Below are 19,102 nucleotides of genomic sequence, written 5' to 3'. Positions count from 1 at the left end.
GAGTCCCAATATTTCAGGTCGCCTTTCTTGGCGGCGCAGGGGGCGTGGGTCCGACACGCCTTGTGCCCGTAGAAGTCCAGGCGCTTCACTCCACAGAAGTTGTGGTCACACTTCATATACTCCTCCTGTAAAAGAAAGAGATCATGAGTATATGGAAGGCATAAGAATGACTTACATTACTCTAAAGTTAAATTTTAAGTAGTTAAACTTTCACTTAACATTAAATAATTCATGAATATTGTAATGTTTGAGAAGAGGAGCGGGAAAAGGAAGTAGATAGACACATACTAGTGAATCCCGCCCAGTTGGTTACCGTAACCTTATCAATAGGCAATTTCATTTGTGACCGAGGGACACAAAACGGAAATCCTCATGGATCACCGTGGTGGGTAGAAGCTAAGTTCTAGCAGAGATTGCCTGTGAGGTGTATCAGGGACTAAGACCACTCAGACCCTCGGGTTAAAGGAGTAGTAGGAGACCCCGTATATATCTAGGTTCCGGCAACCAACCGTGCTAAGACACAGAGTATGCTGGAAATTTGTAATATGCAAGAAGACAGCAGAGCCACTAGTAGAATGGTAAGACAATACCCATCTATCGGAGTGGCCAAGCCATCTGGCTGCAGTGTAAGGCTGTCGGCATGTAGTCGACAGATAGTAGAAGGGGTGCAAGGTCCTTAGTGCTTCCGGAGGGCTCCGGCAGACCGGCGGCACGCCGGAGGCCGCCCCTTGCAGAGTGTAAGGCATTAAGGCAGACACATTGAGGATCTAAGCATAATACCAACTTGGCGGCCGCCGGCACAGCGGCGGGAGGCGGGGGCTCTGGCAGCCAAAGGCTGACGGCTTGGTGATCAGTTCATAAGGTAAAGCAGAATTTGCTAGAATACCCAGACCGCCGGCAATCAATGCCGGCATGCCGGAGGCCGGCCCGAAGGTCGGACAACCGAAACTAGGTAATAGAGGGGTGGGCCATCGGCTGTCTGCCGATGGAAGGCGGCAGCCCTCCGGCACACGGAAGGCTGGCGACTTAGGGGAGGGAGGGTATCTTATGAGTGTCACCAACGGAAGGGCGGTATCACCGGCAGTAGAGGCGGCAAGGGACCGGCACCAGGATAGATAGAGAGACAGATAAGGAGGGTTTGGAGGGGTAAGATTGCATACCCCTATGGCATCTCTCCTGAGGGAGTGTACCCATGATAGGAGTGGGTCCTATCATCCAATGGCAGGGGGCCGGCAGTCGGCCGGGTGCCAGGGTAACCCAAGGGAGGGTTAGGGTACACTCAAGAAGTGGGGGGGAACCCCTGTTGGACAAATCGCTGCCAGTGGCTAACCCCATAGGACGCTATGAAGGGTATATGTACCAGAGCGGCCTGCTCAACAGGAGATCAAGATAGCCCTATCATCCCACCCGAAGGAGGAGTTGTAGGACTAGGGACAGATATGTATAGGCTAGCCTATGTATAGGCTAGTCTACACCAAGGGATAGGTGGGGAGTGGGAAGAAGAGGGGTCTTCCATAGGGGAGGCTCTGTACAAGAACGGCCACCAAGGAAGGGAGGACGCTCCCTAGCCTAGGGTAGGTAACCAGAATGAGAACGGTGCAAGAGTACCGTCTCAAACTATAACAGTACAGAACTAGCCCCCCCCCCCCCCCGGCCTAACCTAGATAAGGAGTGTTAAATCCCAAGCTAGGTAGGCTGAAAGACACATCGCAAGTTGCATGGAAGGGTAAGTAACCTAACCATAAGCAACTGAGGAAGGACAGGGCCGTTCCTCTTTCTCGGTCGCAACCCTAAGGGGGGATCATTCCCTTAGGGTAGACAGAGAAGTGATAATCACTCTGATTATGGACACGATTCCCCTATATAGAAGGGGGAGCATGGCCACACAGAGGGAATGCCCGTAGGCAGAGGATGAAGGGATCATATAGGGGTTCCTACATTTAGGTTAGGTTAGAAAGGTATGCAATCAAACCGGTCCCCTATATGGTCCCTGAAGGCGAAAAACACTTGCATCACAGTAAACAGTATGATAAATAGTGCCACAATCTTTATAACTTAACCTAGGATCACTGGAATATATCATGCATGAACACAGTTGCCAGGCAATCTGGCCTAGGGGCTAAGCTAGCAATCTAGTATGGGGTCAAGCGATGACTGGATAATAGAGCGTTAAAACACGATATATGAAGTTCCTAGCTATGAAGACTAAATAACTAACAATATCAATTAGTTAAGAGGCCGGAATAAGCTGTTCTGACTAGCTAAATAAGGTATGCAGGAGAACAGCGACGCCATAAAATGGCGTGTCCGTTAGCAGCACAGCTCCGCCACAAAACACGAAATATTACAAAAAGTATAAGTTACTTTACGGCCAGAGCTTATTTAAACAATACTTGGGCCTGGTACTCAACTTTCCAGAAGAAGGCGAGGCAGAAGGTAGCGACATAATGAAGATGCAAGTCGATAAAAATCGCACAAGGGGGAAATCCGTCTATGCAAGGTAGCTACAAGCAGAAGGATGAGGACGGACGTGACGTCATTTAGCAATGGCGCCCGTTTGTTTACGTTTCGAGTACCAAAAGTAGCCACGGACGAGTGTAACTGTGGAACGGCTCCCCAGTTATTCTCCACCTTTTCATATCGAGGTGTTAACTCTATATGGGGTGCAGATAGCTATGTGGCATGTTAATACATGCGTCCCCTGTTGATATACGATGTCTTAAAGGCAAACCTTTAGGATACTCGCACCAGAAGTAAGAATTCTGTGATAACCTGTGGTTTAATTCTCTGGGAATATCCTTGTAGTTAATATACCCAAGGAAGCTACCAAAAGGAACCTTCCATCAGGACATCATGGCTTGAGCCCAAAAAGAGGAAATTGTGCAACAATAGCCTCTACAAGATCTATGGAGGCAAGCCTCCTGCACAGCAACTAGCCCTACTGGAATACCTACAAGCTACTCAGTTGCGGGTATAAATCCAGGTAGCTAGATGCCAACACAGACTTACTCTGGTGCTACTATAGCGTGAGATCTACCACACTATAGCGTGAGATCTACCTCCCGTTAGTACTATAGCATGAGGTCTACTGCTGAATTATTCGTCCCTCGTGGATAAAACTCATTTCATACATTTGTTTAAGGAATAAACACTTAATTTAAACATATCTTAGAAATTACTTAAATAGATAATTGGATTTCTAATTACCTTGAAAAAAAAGGAATAAAGGTAAAATAAACATGTTATATATTTCCATACATTTATTCTAGCGATACACTCTTCGTACATCAAACACGTTATCATATATTTCCATACATTTATTCTAGCGATACACTCTTCTTACATCAAACGGGTTATCATATATTTCCTTACATTTAGTCTAGCGATACGCACTTCGTACATCTTCTAAGAATGACACAAATAGATCATTGGAATTTTTTCTTATCACCTTCCAGCAAAAATGATCAAGATGAGATTGGAACAGTTGACAACCAACACCTCGCATTCTCTTTAGAATCATCGTTTTAGCGTCCAACCACGATCGTTCAATTGATATCTCTTTTAGGCCGAGGGAAAAACTGATTTAGGAGCTCCATTTACTTCCTTTTATATGGGCAGGTCGCATGGACAGGTCACGTTTTTTATGGATGTGGGCAGTTCACATGTTCGATGGTTAGGTGCGGGGCTCTGGGACGCTGGTCACGCGGTAGACCTCACCCTCCACCTGAGTAGGCGACATATGGCGGTAGACCTCACGCTATAGTAGCACCCTTACTCTGATGTCCCGTCCCCAACTCCAAACACAATACTGACAAGCTACTCAGTTGCCAGCTCAGAGAAAAGGAGAGGGAAACGAAACGCCCCAGAAAATTTACCCAACCATAGGTTACAGTAAATTAACAGAGGATACCCTAGGCTAATCAGAGGGAAAGGGAATTACTCTTACAACTCATAGAGATAGTATTGACTTAAAGGGGCATTGATATCTATTTTACCCCTAAAGACAATACAAGAGTAATGGGGACATATAAAGTATACTAAAGCACTAAAGCTATTAAGCTAGAGAGCTTAGAGAACGTTCTACGTAACTCTGGTATACTATAATGGAAGAGGAAAAGAAAATAGTAATATCTTAATTGTATAAAATATTGCCTGAGCTTCAATACAACTTTACCAGGAAGGTTATATCATGCATGAAGTGTGAAAGTGCCTAGGCTAGAAGCCTAGCACTCGTGAGGCTCGAAATTATCGCCAAATTCACGACAACAATGACATAATATAAAAATCCCTGGCTAAAATACTAAATAGCTAAAGTTATTATAGCAAAGATGCCGGGAATATCGTTCTTGCTAACTAAATGAACAAAAGAACGATCGCATCATGACGCCATCCGGCTGGCAGCAGCTCTTGTTACGTTAATTACGATATCAATCGAAAAGCAAAACTGGCAAGAGCTTACATTTACACAATTCAAAGATATTACTTAACTTTCCAGAAGCTGATGAAGCTGGGGAGATCATAATTCAAGCAGAAAAGCTTCGAAAATAGCGAGATAACACAGGGAAAAACTGGTCAGCAAAGCTACGAACGAAAGAATGGTTTGGTGGCGCCGTGATGCGGCGGATGGCCGAACTATTGACAGTACTTTAGGAGAGTCGAACGGTTTTACCTCTTGAACGACTCTCTTATTTTCTTGCCACTTTTCCTCTCGAAGTGAAAGGCTATTTGGGGTTTAAATAGCTATGAGATGTGTCAAGTTACGTCCTTACGCGATATCCCTTGAAGAAATTTAAGGGATACTCGCTCCAGTAGTTAGAATTCTGGATACCTTCGGTAAATTCTCTGGGATATATCACTGTAGTCACATATACTTAGGAAGCTACTAATGAAGGAACTTCCATCAGCACGACATGGCCTAAGCCCAAAAATGAATGATTAATTCCTTCATAACATAATGCTACTACACTTATGAACTATGCTGAAACTCGTTCTTACAATGCAATACTGTGCAACATTACTCCTAATACCGATAATATTAATCCAGGTATGTATTAAGGAGCCATTCCATTTTGGATGACCAATACCATACATTACACAGGACTAAATCTTAACAATAGCAGTTATTTACCACATCTAATCAACTCTCAATTCCACTTAACCTTTATTGTAGCCAAGTACAATTGTGGTTAGGATAAGATGGTTTTATTTGTAACATCCCAACAATTCTATCTTTTCTAGGCTTCCTATCCCTTGGGTGATGACTTTATGAACCAAGCAATAACTTTCTACAAGCCTAACACCCCGAGAAGTTCAGCGAGATCCTTACGAGAGTTTACCCAAAGTGTCAGGGAGAAACTAAGCAAGAAACCTATTGTTGACTTCCGGACGGAGGCCAACTTCCAGGAGGTCATGAAGACTTGCACCGATATAAGAGAAATCTATGTTGGAGTTGATCAGGAAGTGCAGAGACTCTCAGAAATGTTGAAGAAGAAGAAGCTCTCAAATGATAAGACATTGAAGGCCATTGATGCTAGGATCCAGTTCTTGAGTGGTACCTCACATCTGATAATGCAGGAGGGGAATAAGAACTGGCAGTTGCTGGCTAAGTTAGAGTCCACATTAGACTTCACTTCTGGGGCGACGTTTATTGATGAAATTGACGATACTTGTGACAACATCGAAAACCAAAGTAAAGCTATCAAAGATGCTCTTCAGCAGTGCGAAAAAGGGAAACCCTTCCTCATGAGGGTTAGTTTATGCTCCTAAACATTTTCGCCGTTAACGTGAACATTGTCGTTTCTTTTGCCTGAAATTTATATGAAATCATTTTCACTGAGTGAATACGTCCTTTGGCTTGGTTCACAAATCTGTTAATTTTCTTCATTCTTGACAAAACTTATTCTTCAATGTTTGACAAGTAATGTATGTTTGCATTTTCTTTACAGGAATTTATAAAGACAAAGTTATGGCTTGCAAATGTAGAGAAGGCCATTAAAAAAGGAATTGATGAAAACACGCCATTGGAGATTACGGTAAGATTATGGAAGCTTGTTTGTGGTTTAAACTAGGCTAGAACCGCTTGAGTTCATGGGCCCTTTAACTGACCAGACGGCACTTCAGTGAATGCCTCTCAGGTTACGGCTCGTTTATTCTTTGCCTATAAATACACTGAATAGTATATTCTAATCTTTGCATAATCCCTTATTTCCTCGAACAACTGACAATACTTAAATTTCCGTAAAATTCTTCTTCACTCAAATGATTAACTACTGCACTGTAATGTAAGAGTAGTACTATTTTGGCCACACACGATCACCCCCCAAAAAGGGGTGGCCACACACCTAGGAGGATTAATACTACTGGTGATGCCCTGACTCAGAATTCTTTCCTGAACCCGTGAGGCCAGGGGTTTGGCCAGATTCACCCCTTCAAACTGTCAAATCTCGATCCCAAGTTAATCCTCCGACAGCGTACTGGTACTTAGTCTGTTTTACTCAGACCTTTATTTTTAGCTGATAACTATTTACTTGTGCTATTTTATTACCGATGGTCCCTTCCAGTAATACTTTATTAAAAAATAAAAAAAAAAATAATGTTAAACTTGTTGCTCAACTTATTGGTGAATCAGTTACAAACTCCTTGGAATAATGAACTACAGTAAAGTCGTTGACCTTTATAGCCGTCTTTGGATGACATTGAACACAGCTTGTGATAATCTCACAACTGTTGTTACTGATTTTTCCCTAAAGGCATGCAACTTATTTTTTTCGTACAACCAAGAGCACCACAGGAAGGAGCCATCGCTAATGAAAGCACAATAAGGGTTACCGTCTCTAAACAAAGGTCTGAATAGAACTGACTACAAATTCCAATACAGTGACAGAGATTAACTTGAAGGATCAAGAACTGACAGTTCGAAGGGTAAAAACCTGGCTTCCCTTAATCCGGGTCAGGGCATCTCCAGTTATTTTTCCTCCAAGCCACACACGCTCACCCGGAAATGAGGGTATGGCCGTACACGCTCACCCGGAAATGAGGGTATGGCCGTACACACTCACCCAAGGTCACAGAGGCTTACTGTTGAGGGAAGTGTAGTATTTTTAAAGAGTTTTGTTTACAAACATTGCTTTGAAGGACGTTCGTGACACTCACCCGGAAAAGATGGTATGGCCGTACACACTCACCCAAGGTCACAGAGGCTTACTGTTGACGGAAGTGTAGTATTTTTAAAGAGTTTTGTTTACAAACATTGCTTTGAAGGACGTTCGTTTCGACAGTAGGTCGGTGTTGATGGAAGTGGAGTATTATTTTTGTTTACAAACATAGAGTTGAAGGTCGTAGGGTTCGTAATGGCATACGTACGGGAACTATTAAAGGGAAATTGTTTACGGAAGTAGAGTATTATCTTAAGTTTTTTGTTTACAAACATTGAGTTGAAGACCGTACGGTAGTGTGTCACTATTAAAGGGAATTTGTTTACAAAACATTGAGGACGTAACCATTTGTTATTATCAAGCAACTCTTCGTAATGACGTACGTACGTGTTTATACGTGTCCAGGAACTGTGGCACTGTTTAGAAAACCATGAGAACGTAATCATAGTGTGCTACTATTAAAGGGAATTTGTTTACAAATATTGAGGGTGAAATCGTAGTATAGTGGTATACAAGATAGTGTGACACTATTTAAGGGTTTTTGTTTACAAAACATTGTTGGTGTTTAATAAAAAAAAAAAAAAAAAAAACGGGTTTACGGTGTTTTTAAAAAAACGGGTTTAACTTTTGTCATTAACGTAGTGAGAGCGCGTCTACAGTAATACCGAGTCATCTTAGCACCCATTACGTTGTCCCACCCGGCCTATTTGTAATGATTAATTATTTGTAATGATAAGGGTAAAACATGCCCAGACAGTCTCTACAGCCGAGTCAAAGGGCTAACCCGCGGCCCCCGTTCGCTACCTGTTGATAGGCCTACACATGTCTCACCCTGCACCCTCCACCTGTAGATAGGCCTAAGCACCTGTCCCTACCCACTCTCTCTCTCTCTCTCTCTCTCTCTCTCTCTCTCTCTCTCTCTCTCTCTCTCTCTCTCTCTCTTCAGAGAAGGTGTTTGACCTTCTAACTGTTACCCTGGCATATTTGAGGATAATGCTAAGATGGCTTCATACTCACACACACACACACACACACACATACACATACACACACACACACACACACACACACACACACACCAAAATACGTGGGTAGATAATATAAGAAACATAGTACTTAATATTTGTTTATTTGAAGGAAACATCAAAATTACTGTAAAATAATCAAAGCAAGAAAAGCAAGAAATTATAGTTATCATGAAGGAGATATTATTTATTCTCTCTCACCAAAAAAAAAAAAAAAATCCTGTGACGAATACAGACAACCTATCTTCCAATGAAAGCTAAAAATATCAAATGAACACAAAAAACATCCTGTGACGAATACAGACAACCTAACTTCCAATGAAAGACCCTAACATTTGCCCGCTTAAAAGCGGTAGGAAAACTTTTATTTGATTACGCCCTGACATCGCAATATACATTTCGGGTTTGATCGGTGGTTATCACTCCCTGGGATTCTCCAAACAATAAAATCATTCTATTCTCGTTGACTTGTCTATCAAACGTTAAATGGATTCTCAAATCCCCATTTTTCTCTACTTCGAGCGTATCCATCAACGCCATTTCAGGTTTGAAATTCAACGCGATGACTGCCCGACCATGGCTGTAGCAATCATAATGAATTAGGTGGTCATAAGTTAAGCCGAAAGATTTTAATGCCTCGTAGTAAAGATGAGAATATTTTTCGGGAAATTGACACGTGTGTGTGTGTGTGTGGAAATAATTAATTTGGATGTGTGTGTCTCTCTCTCTCTCTCTCTCTCTCTCTCTCTCTCTCTCTCTCTCTCTCTCTCTCTCTCTCTCTCGCTCTCTCTCAGTCCATTTGTTTTAAGGCCTTCCGCTTACATTAACATATATGGATAATAATCACTTACATTGGCAGATATGTGGAATAAAAAACTTATTACAACTTAGTTTCTTTTATTATACGAAGCATACATGCAAAATAACATTTCGTGAATAAAGACATAGCATTTAGTGGGAGAAAAATCTGATCCTAAAAACATTCATTTGAAACCCTAACATTTGCATGCTTAAAAGCGGTAAGAAAAATTTTATTGATTACGTTTCTTTAGCACTTGCCAAATCTTCATTGAAAATTCAGGTTTTATATATTTCCAGATGTACATACACGGTCTTGAATTTAAATGGAGAAGATAGTATAATAACACTGTTACGTCATTTTCCTTTAAGTCGGTGGTGGATAAATGCTCCCTGATTTTTCCTAAGGGCGGCGCAAACTCCATTTAGACTTATGCTATGCGTAAAATATAGGCAGAAGAATGCGCACAAAGCCGAATTGTAATTTTGCACTCTCATATTATTTATGAAACACTTCATGGAAGAATACCTTCGTAGAAAATCAGTAAAGTATACCGAATGATCTTTTGGCTGCATCCCCAATGGGTCAAAAAATATAATGTTTTCTACCGGACTTTTCTGTATTATAAATACAACCCAGTGCCCAATTTCGCGATACTGATGTGATGGCATAGTATTCACAATAAGTAAGATGGGTTTTGTCCTTATCAAGGATATCTTGAAGCCGACCAACTACGCCCTCCTCCCCCCTGACCACATTCCTTTCAATTTAAGCCTATGGAAAAGTACCCATCTCTCTGTCCAATTTTTTTTTTTTTAATAAGTAGCGAAATGTACGCCAAGATTTCAAGACTACAACACTATTGCGTTGCTTATATTGATAATAACAACAACTAGAGCATCAGTAACAATATTAAGATTTACGGTATAAATGATAACAATAACAATATATTTCATTTTATTCGATTGTAGTGCACGGTTTACTTTATTGATGAGAGAAAAAACAATTAACAATATACATTTACTTTATCCCTTTAAGGAATTGAAGAGTTTAATCTTTATTTCTCGGCAATACAGCTAATCATATTATTTATAATGTTCCGTTGCCGTATAATTTTACGAACTTTCGAATATGAAATGAAAGATGTGTGGATGATTTATGCTATCCCTATCACTAAAGACGTTTGTTAAGGGATATGTGAAAATTAGTTCCACATATGTCAACTCTTTACCAACTAATATCCTTCACAAACATACACAAGCGCGCGCGCGCACACACACACACACACACACACACACACACACACACACACACAACACTTATCTATTCCTAACTTGTTACAAAATCCAGTATTGCAATCGTGTATGTTATTCCAAAATCAGAGTTTAAGCGAAGAGGAAGTTTCTCCAAAATCAGAGTGGATGTGACTTCTTTTTATATTATGAAAATCGTTTAAGCAAAGAGGAATTATTTGGTAATCTCAGTCTTGTCAGGGGTATGAGGAGAGAGTCGAATATGGAAAGAATTGGTCATTTTTTCTATACCTCTTCCCTTACTGAATTGGGTTGTAGGGTTCTCCGAAATACTGATTATGACTAGGATACTTCAGTTCGGTATTATGCCTAATTCAAATGGAATGGTAGATTGCCTCTTCGAAGAAGAAACCCGATATTACTTTTTGAAGATTCAAGTAAGCAATGTGTGAAAAAAAAGGGATCATCAAACAGCCCGCTATGTTAGATTAGATAGAAATTTAGCGGTCACCCCTCTCTATCCATCATTACACATTACTTTAGTAATGTTTCGCGATTAGTACTGGTTAAAACTGGAAATTAGGAGGGAATGCAGTTAATGAATGTTTAGTTCAGTCGTGATATGGCATTTTTTTTTCCCTCTGTCCTTTTGTATCTGCTACCGCCTTGATCTTTCCCAATATTTGAGTACAAGAGATAGTGACCGAACGAGTCACTTATGTTTGATTTGTAGATAACAAAGTGATTGTCGACTCAATAATGTGACATTATTCTTGCTTTAATACCATTCTTCATGACAGAAACTGCAGCGTCCAATCATTTTCTTAGCTCGAGGTAACTACTACTCTTTTGATTTTAATTTTTTTGTTTTTTATTTCTTTACGATCTATAATGGAAGGTTACTTCCTTAGTCATAAGACTCCAGTATTGGGGTAATGAAAATGAAGTAGTAACATTTGGGATAAATTTCACGAGTACACTTTTTGTATCTTGTTATGATAAATCCTCAAGCACAAACATGCCACGTCTCTTTAATGACCAGCTACTAATTTACAGATATACGTGGCACTTACACCCATGGGAAACATTTGAGAAAATCTTCACTATGACTTTATATATATTTTGCTTATGCTTTTTATGCAACATTTGACATCATATACTCTCTAATATCACATACAATGTAATACCCATCATTTTTCTAATATTGCTTGGGTAAGTAATGAATAACGTTTTGCAGAATATTGTAACCTAAGAATCAAACTATCCATCAGTGGATATATACACTGGTCCGTTTGCGGTTCCTTCACCTTTCAAGATCCTGACCCATGACCGTGACAAAATTACGACTCCAAGAAACTTTCTCCCTCTATTTTCATCCCCCTACCACTTCTCACCCCCCCCCCCCACACACACACCTAATAAGCAAACAAAGCTTTAATCACATGAAATTGTTCAAAGGTCGCGCACGCGCCCTCCCTCGTTGCTTAGAATTTCGTTCATTACCGCAAATGTCTCCCTAAACATTATCCGGCCTGTTATGCCAGGACTTATATCATAAAATTCAGTCTTCATTCTACTATACGGTAAACTAAAGCATAATAGCATGCATAACTTAGAATCATAATTATGATTAAGATCAGCTTTCACTGTTATTATATGGTAGGGGACACAGTCATTTTATTTCTGGAGTGAGGTTGGTCACTAAATGCATTGAATTGTGAGCAGTGAGTAACAAATATTGTACGTGGCGAAAAAATTCTGTGTCACCGCTTTGTTTCATGTACTGTACACTTAGGAAGTATATCAGTAGTGGTGAGTTGCACAGAAATAATGTTATAGTATTAAGAGATATCCTTAATTTATTTCAGAAATGGAATTCAGTGAATATATGTAACGCATGCAATGAAAATATGCAACGCATGCCGAGAGATTTATAGCGGAATGCAGTCTGTAAATGCGCTTGTTTCATTGAACTAATCTCACATTTCAGTTTACACAGATGTTTTTACTGTGAATAATTTACACACGATGAAAAGTGCACCGGCCATCTACCAGTATCACGGGAGTGGTGACCCGTAAAATCTAACTCACCACCCTCCGAAAAATCCACCTCGAAAATTCTCCCTACAAAATTTCTGCTTAACTAAATCTCCACCCCACCAAATTTTCTCTCTTTAAATTTTCACTACACCAAAATTACACCCTTCGCCCATTTCAATGTTAAGCTTTTTTTGCCCTGTTTATTTTATTGAGAGTTGTTACCTATCTCTGCAATTAAAGATAATGATTTTAAAATGTTATCAAAGTACACAAATAAAAATTTACAATTCTTCCATTTTATAATGTCACACTTCTTTTTTTCGATAGCAGCGTATTTTTTTTCTTTTCTTTGCCGAGTATCTGCGCCTAATATACGTAACTTTTGCTTGTGTCATAGTTTCATTCTTGGGCAGGTCCCGCACAATTTCCATAAATTAGTGTGAATCGGAGTAATAGAAGACTGAATAGCATCCGGAGTTCTTCACATTGCCTCTCATGACATTTATACCTCTTTGGCTCTCAATTCCTCATTAGGTAAAGTAAGTGAAGGACTACTAACGGTAGCACGTATAACCGGCTTACTTGAATTACAGTCATTGTGAAAACGGAGACGACAACCATTGTAGAATTTTTCACAACGTCGATGGGTTCTTGTTTTAACACATTGTCTTTAAGCTTCTCGTTTATGTAATTTCCTTTGTCACTTCGATTTCCTTTCAAGGAAGAAATGTACGTGAGGGACACGGTTGCAAAATGAATAAATAGATAAATGAACTTTCTAAGACAACGATAAGAAAGCAACTTAAATTTAGATGAAATGCAATTTTTAGTATATAGTTTCACTTAAAATATACAGTTTATTTTGGGAAAAATAATCGCTTAGCTCATGTGATTAAAACTTTGTTTGCTTATTAGGTGTGTGTGTGTGGGGGGGGGGGGGGGTGAGAAGTGGTAGGGGGATGAAAATAGAGGGAGAAAGTTTCTTGGAGTCGTAATTTTGTCACGGTCATGGGTCAGGATCTTGAAAGGTGAAGGAACCGCAAACGGACCAGTGTATATATCCACTGATGGATAGTTTGATTCTTAGGTTACAATATTCTGCAAAACGTTATTCATTACTTACCCAAGCAATATTAGAAAAATGATGGGTATTACATTGTATGGGATATTAGAGAGTATATGATGTCAAATGTTGCATAAAAAGCATAAGCAAAATATATATAAAGTCATAGTGAAGATTTTCTCAAATGTTTCCCATGGGTGTAAGTGCCACGTATATCTGTAAATTAGTAGCTGGTCATTAAAGAGACGTGGCATGTTTGTGCTTGAGGATTTATCATAACAAGATACAAAAAGTGTACTCGTGAAATTTATCCCAAATGTTACTACTTCATTTTCATTACCCCAATACTGGAGTCTTATGACTAAGGAAGTAACCTTCCATTATAGATCGTAAAGAAATAAAAAACAAAAAAAATTAAAATCAAAAGAGTAGTAGTTACCTCGAGCTAAGAAAATGATTGGACGCTGCAGTTTCTGTCATGAAGAATGGTATTAAAGCAAGAATAATGTCACATTATTGAGTCGACAATCACTTTGTTATCTACAAATCAAACATAAGTGACTCGTTCGGTCACTATCTCTTGTACTCAAATATTGGGAAAGATCAAGGAGGTAGCAGATACAAAAGGACAGAGGAAAAAAAAATGCCATATCACGACTGAACTAAACATTCATTAACTGCATTCCCTCCTAATTTCCAGTTTTAACCAGTACTAATCGCGAAACATTACTAAAGTAATGTGTAATGATGGATAGAGAGGGGTGACCGCTAAATTTCTATCTAATCTAACATAGCGGGCTGTTTGATGATCCCTTTTTTTTCACACATTGCTTACTTGAATCTTCAAAAAGTAATATCGGGTTTCTTCTTCGAAGAGGCAATCTACCATTCCATTTGAATTAGGCATAATACCGAACTGAAGTATCCTAGTCATAATCAGTATTTCGGAGAACCCTACAACCCAATTCAGTAAGGGAAGAGGTATAGAAAAAATGACCAATTCTTTCCATATTCGACTCTCTCCTCATACCCCTGACAAGACTGAGATTACCAAATAATTCCTCTTTGCTTAAACGATTTTCATAATATAAAAAGAAGTCACATCCACTCTGATTTTGGAGAAACTTCCTCTTCGCTTAAACTCTGATTTTGGAATAACATACACGATTGCAATACTGGATTTTGTAACAAGTTAGGAATAGATAAGTGTTGTGTGTGTGTGTGTGTGTGTGTGTGTGTGCGCGCGCGCGCTTGTGTATGTTTGTGAAGGATATTAGTTGGTAAAGAGTTGACATATGTGGAACTAATTTTCACATATCCCTTAACAAACGTCTTTAGTGATAGGGATAGCATAAAACATCCACACATCTTTCATTTCATATTCGAAAGTTCGTAAAATTATACGGCAACGGAACATTATAAATAATATGATTAGCTGTATTGCCGAGAAATAAAGATTAAACTCTTCAATTCCTTAAAGGGATAAAGTAAATGTATATTGTTAATTGTTTTTTCTCTCATCAATAAAGTAAACCGTGCACTACAATCGAATAAAATGAAATATATTGTTATTGTTATCATTTATACCGTAAATCTTAATATTGTTACTGATGCTCTAGTTGTTGTTATTATCAATATAAGCAACGCAATAGTGTTGTAGTCTTGAAATCTTGGCGTACATTTCGCTACTTATTAAAAAAAAAAAAAATTGGACAGAGAGATGGGTACTTTTCCATAGGCTTAAATTGAAAGGAATGTGGTCAGGGGGGAGGAGGGCGTAGTTGGTCGGCTTCAAGATATCCTTGATAAGGACAAAACCCATCTTACTTATTGTGAATACTATGCCATCACATCAGTATCGCGAAATTGGGCACTGGGTTGTATTTATAATACAGAAAAGTCCGGTAGAAAACATTATATTTTTTGACCCATTGGGGATGCAGCCAAAAGATCATTCGGTATACTTTACTGATTTTCTACGAAGGTATTCTTCCATGAAGTGTTTCATAAATAATATGAGAGTGCAAAATTACAATTCGGCTTTGTGCGCATTCTTCTGCCTATATTTTACGCATAGCATAAGTCTAAATGGAGTTTGCGCCGCCCTTAGGAAAAATCAGGGAGCATTTATCCACCACCGACTTAAAGGAAAATGACGTAACAGTGTTATTATACTATCTTCTCCATTTAAATTCAAGACCGTGTATGTACATCTGGAAATATATAAAACCTGAATTTTCAATGAAGATTTGGCAAGTGCTAAAGAAACGTAATCAATAAAATTTTTCTTACCGCTTTTAAGCATGCAAATGTTAGGGTTTCAAATGAATGTTTTTAGGATCAGATTTTTCTCCCACTAAATGCTATGTCTTTATTCACGAAATGTTATTTTGCATGTATGCTTCGTATAATAAAAGAAACTAAGTTGTAATAAGTTTTTTATTCCACATATCTGCCAATGTAAGTGATTATTATCCATATATGTTAATGTAAGCGGAAGGCCTTAAAACAAATGGACTGAGAGAGAGCGAGAGAGAGAGAGAGAGAGAGAGAGAGAGAGAGAGAGAGAGAGAGAGAGAGAGAGAGACACACACACACATCCAAATTAATTATTTCCACACACACACACACGTGTCAATTTCCCGAAAAATATTCTCATCTTTACTACGAGGCATTAAAATCTTTCGGCTTAACTTATGACCACCTAATTCATTATGATTGCTACAGCCATGGTCGGGCAGTCATCGCGTTGAATTTCAAACCTGAAATGGCGTTGATGGATACGCTCGAAGTAGAGAAAAATGGGGATTTGAGAATCCATTTAACGTTTGATAGACAAGTCAACGAGAATAGAATGATTTTATTGTTTGGAGAATCCCAGGGAGTGATAACCACCGATCAAACCCGAAATGTATATTGCGATGTCAGGGCGTAATCAAATAAAAGTTTTCCTACCGCTTTTAAGCGGGCAAATGTTAGGGTCTTTCATTGGAAGTTAGGTTGTCTGTATTCGTCACAGGATGTTTTTTGTGTTCATTTGATATTTTTAGCTTTCATTGGAAGATAGGTTGTCTGTATTCGTCACAGGATTTTTTTTTTTTTTGGTGAGAGAGAATAAATAATATCTCCTTCCTGATAACTATAATTTCTTGCTTTTCTTGCTTTGATTATTTTACAGTAATTTTGATGTTTCCTTCAAATAAACAAATATTAAGTACTATGTTTCTTATATTATCTACCCACGTATTTTGTGTGTGTGTGTGTGTGTGTGTGTGTGTGTGTGTGTGTGTGTGTGTGAGAGTATGAAGCCATCTTAGCGTTATCCTCAAATATGCCAGGGTAACAGTTGGAAGGTCAAACACCTTCTCTGAAGAGAGAGAGAGAGAGAGAGAGAGAGAGAGAGAGAGAGTGGGTAGGGACAGGTGCTTAGGCCTATCTACAGGTGGAGGGTGCAGGGTGAGACATGTGTAGGCCTATCAACAGGTAGCGAACGGGGGCCGCGGGTTAGCCCTTTGACTCGGCTGTAGAGACTGTCTGGGCATGTTTTACCCTTATCATTACAAATAATTAATCATTACAAATAGGCCGGGTGGGACAACGTAATGGGTGCTAAGATGACTCGGTATTACTGTAGACGCGCTCTCACTACGTTAATGACAAAAGTTAAACCCGTTTTTTTAAAAACACCGTAAACCCGTTTTTTTTTTTTTTTTATTATTAAACACCAACAATGTTTTGTAAACAAAAACCCTTAAATAGTGTCACACTATCTTGTATACCACTATACTACGATTTCACCCTCAATATTTGTAAACAAATTCCCTTTAATAGTAGCACACTATGATTACGTTCTCATGGTTTTCTAAACAGTGCCACAGTTCCTGGACACGTATAAACACGTACGTACGTCATTACGAAGAGTTGCTTGATAATAACAAATGGTTACGTCCTCAATGTTTTGTAAACAAATTCCCTTTAATAGTGACACACTACCGTACGGTCTTCAACTCAATGTTTGTAAACAAAAAACTTAAGATAATACTCTACTTCCGTAAACAATTTCCCTTTAATAGTTCCCGTACGTATGCCATTACGAACCCTACGACCTTCAACTCTATGTTTGTAAACAAAAATAATACTCCACTTCCATCAACACCGACCTACTGTCGAAACGAACGTCCTTCAAAGCAATGTTTGTAAACAAAACTCTTTAAAAATACTACACTTCCGTCAACAGTAAGCCTCTGTGACCTTGGGTGAGTGTGAACGGCCATACCCTCATTTCCGGGTGATCGTGTGTGGCCACCCCTTTTTGGGGGGTGATCGTGTGTGGCCAAAATAGTACTACTTGTAAGTGTTCAGTGGCTACTTTCCTCTTGCTAAGGGGTAGAAGAGACTTTTTTTTCTCTATGGTAAGCAGCTCTTCATGGAGAACGACACTCCAAAATCAAACCATTGTTCTCTAGTCTTGGGTAGTGCCATAGCTTTTGTACCTTGGTCTTCCATGTTCTTGGGTTAAAGTTCTCTTTCTTGAGGGTACTCTCTGGGCCACAGTTTTATCTTATTTCTTTTCCTCTTATTTTGAATTTTTATGGTTTATATGAGAAAAATCATTTTAATATTTATAAACGGCTTGTGTAGTTTATTTCCTTATTTCCTTTCCTCACTGGGCCATTTTTCCAGATGGAGCCCTTTGCCTTATATCATCCTGCTTTTCCTTCTAGGATTGTAATTGCAAGTATTATTAATAATAGAGGATTGTTTTATGTATATTAAGTAAACTAGCAAGCTATTATAATTTAGTGTACATTATTACATGCGAAGCTACAACTCTAGCAGGGAAAAGCATGGTATGGCTCATTAAAAGAAAATAATGAATGCTTGTTATATTGAAGACTAAAGGTTTGGAGGGAAAGAATCTCGGATGTATAAATAACAATTTATTAGAAAAGAGCCAATTTAATGAATGAAGTAAAGAAGTATGAAAAAGTTAGGTAGATAAAACATGAATGTAGGTGCTCTTGCTTATGGGTATTCCACTTGTCTTACCAATTGATCCAGGCCTCCAACCCCGTTTAACCATAGTCCACAATTTTAGTCCTTCACTGTACTTCTTTTTCTGCCCAAGCTTTATTATTATTATAGTTTCTTCCTGCCCAACTTTTATTAATATTATTAATTGTCTATATTAAAACTATTATTGTTTGGCAGTAGGTTGGCCAGCGCACCAGCCACCCGTTGAGATACTACCACTAGAGAGTTAGGGGGTCCTTTGACTGGTCAGATAGAACTACATTGGATTCTTCTCTCTGGTTACGGTTCATTTGTTCTTTACTTACACACATCCAATAGTCTGGCCTATTCTTTACATATTCTCCTCTGTCCTCATACACCTGACAACACTGAGATTACCAAACAATTCTTCTTCACCTAAGGGGTTAACTATTGCACTGTAATTGTTCACGGGTCACTTTCGTCTTGGTAGGGGTAGAAGAGATTTTAGCTATGGTAAGCAGCTCTTCTAGGAGACGGACACTCCAAAATCAAACCATTGTTCTCTAGTGTTTGGTAGTGCCATATCCTCTGTACCATGGCCTTCCACTGTCTTGGGTTGGAGTTCTCTTACTTGAGGGTACACTCGGGCACTATTCTACCTTATTTCTCTTCCTCTTACTTTGTTAAAGTTTTACTTTATGTAGGAGGTATTTATTTTAATGTTACTGTTCTTGAAATATTTTATTTTTCCTTGTTTCCTTCCCTTACTGGGC

At 39.1% G+C, this 19,102-nt stretch overlaps 3 protein-coding genes across 3 annotated transcripts in view; 2 read left to right on the top strand and 1 right to left on the bottom strand.

Annotated features, from left to right (window-relative positions):
* Nucleotides 1-19,102, bottom strand: part of LOC137638483 (uncharacterized) — a 218,822-nt gene that overhangs the window by 42,804 nt on the left and 156,916 nt on the right. The gene's annotated exons all lie outside the window — the stretch shown is intronic.
* Nucleotides 1-19,102, top strand: part of LOC137638482 (tripartite motif-containing protein 59-like) — a 234,968-nt gene that overhangs the window by 79,955 nt on the left and 135,911 nt on the right. The window lies entirely within an intron of this gene.
* The window catches only part of LOC137638481 (uncharacterized), a 42,253-nt gene that overhangs the window by 20,143 nt on the left and 3,008 nt on the right, over nt 1-19,102 (top strand). The window contains exons 2-3 of the mRNA XM_068370572.1: nt 5,239-5,748; nt 5,946-6,032. Of these exons, the coding sequence (XP_068226673.1) occupies nt 5,239-5,748; nt 5,946-6,032 (597 nt within the window). The remainder of the gene's footprint in view (nt 1-5,238; nt 5,749-5,945; nt 6,033-19,102) is intronic.

The sequence above is a fragment of the Palaemon carinicauda genome, chromosome 3 (assembly GCF_036898095.1).
Source record: "Palaemon carinicauda isolate YSFRI2023 chromosome 3, ASM3689809v2, whole genome shotgun sequence".
NCBI classification, from domain to species: domain Eukaryota; kingdom Metazoa; phylum Arthropoda; class Malacostraca; order Decapoda; family Palaemonidae; genus Palaemon; species Palaemon carinicauda.
Note: the sequence above shows the minus strand (reverse complement) of the source record. Positions and strands in the feature narration are given on the sequence as shown.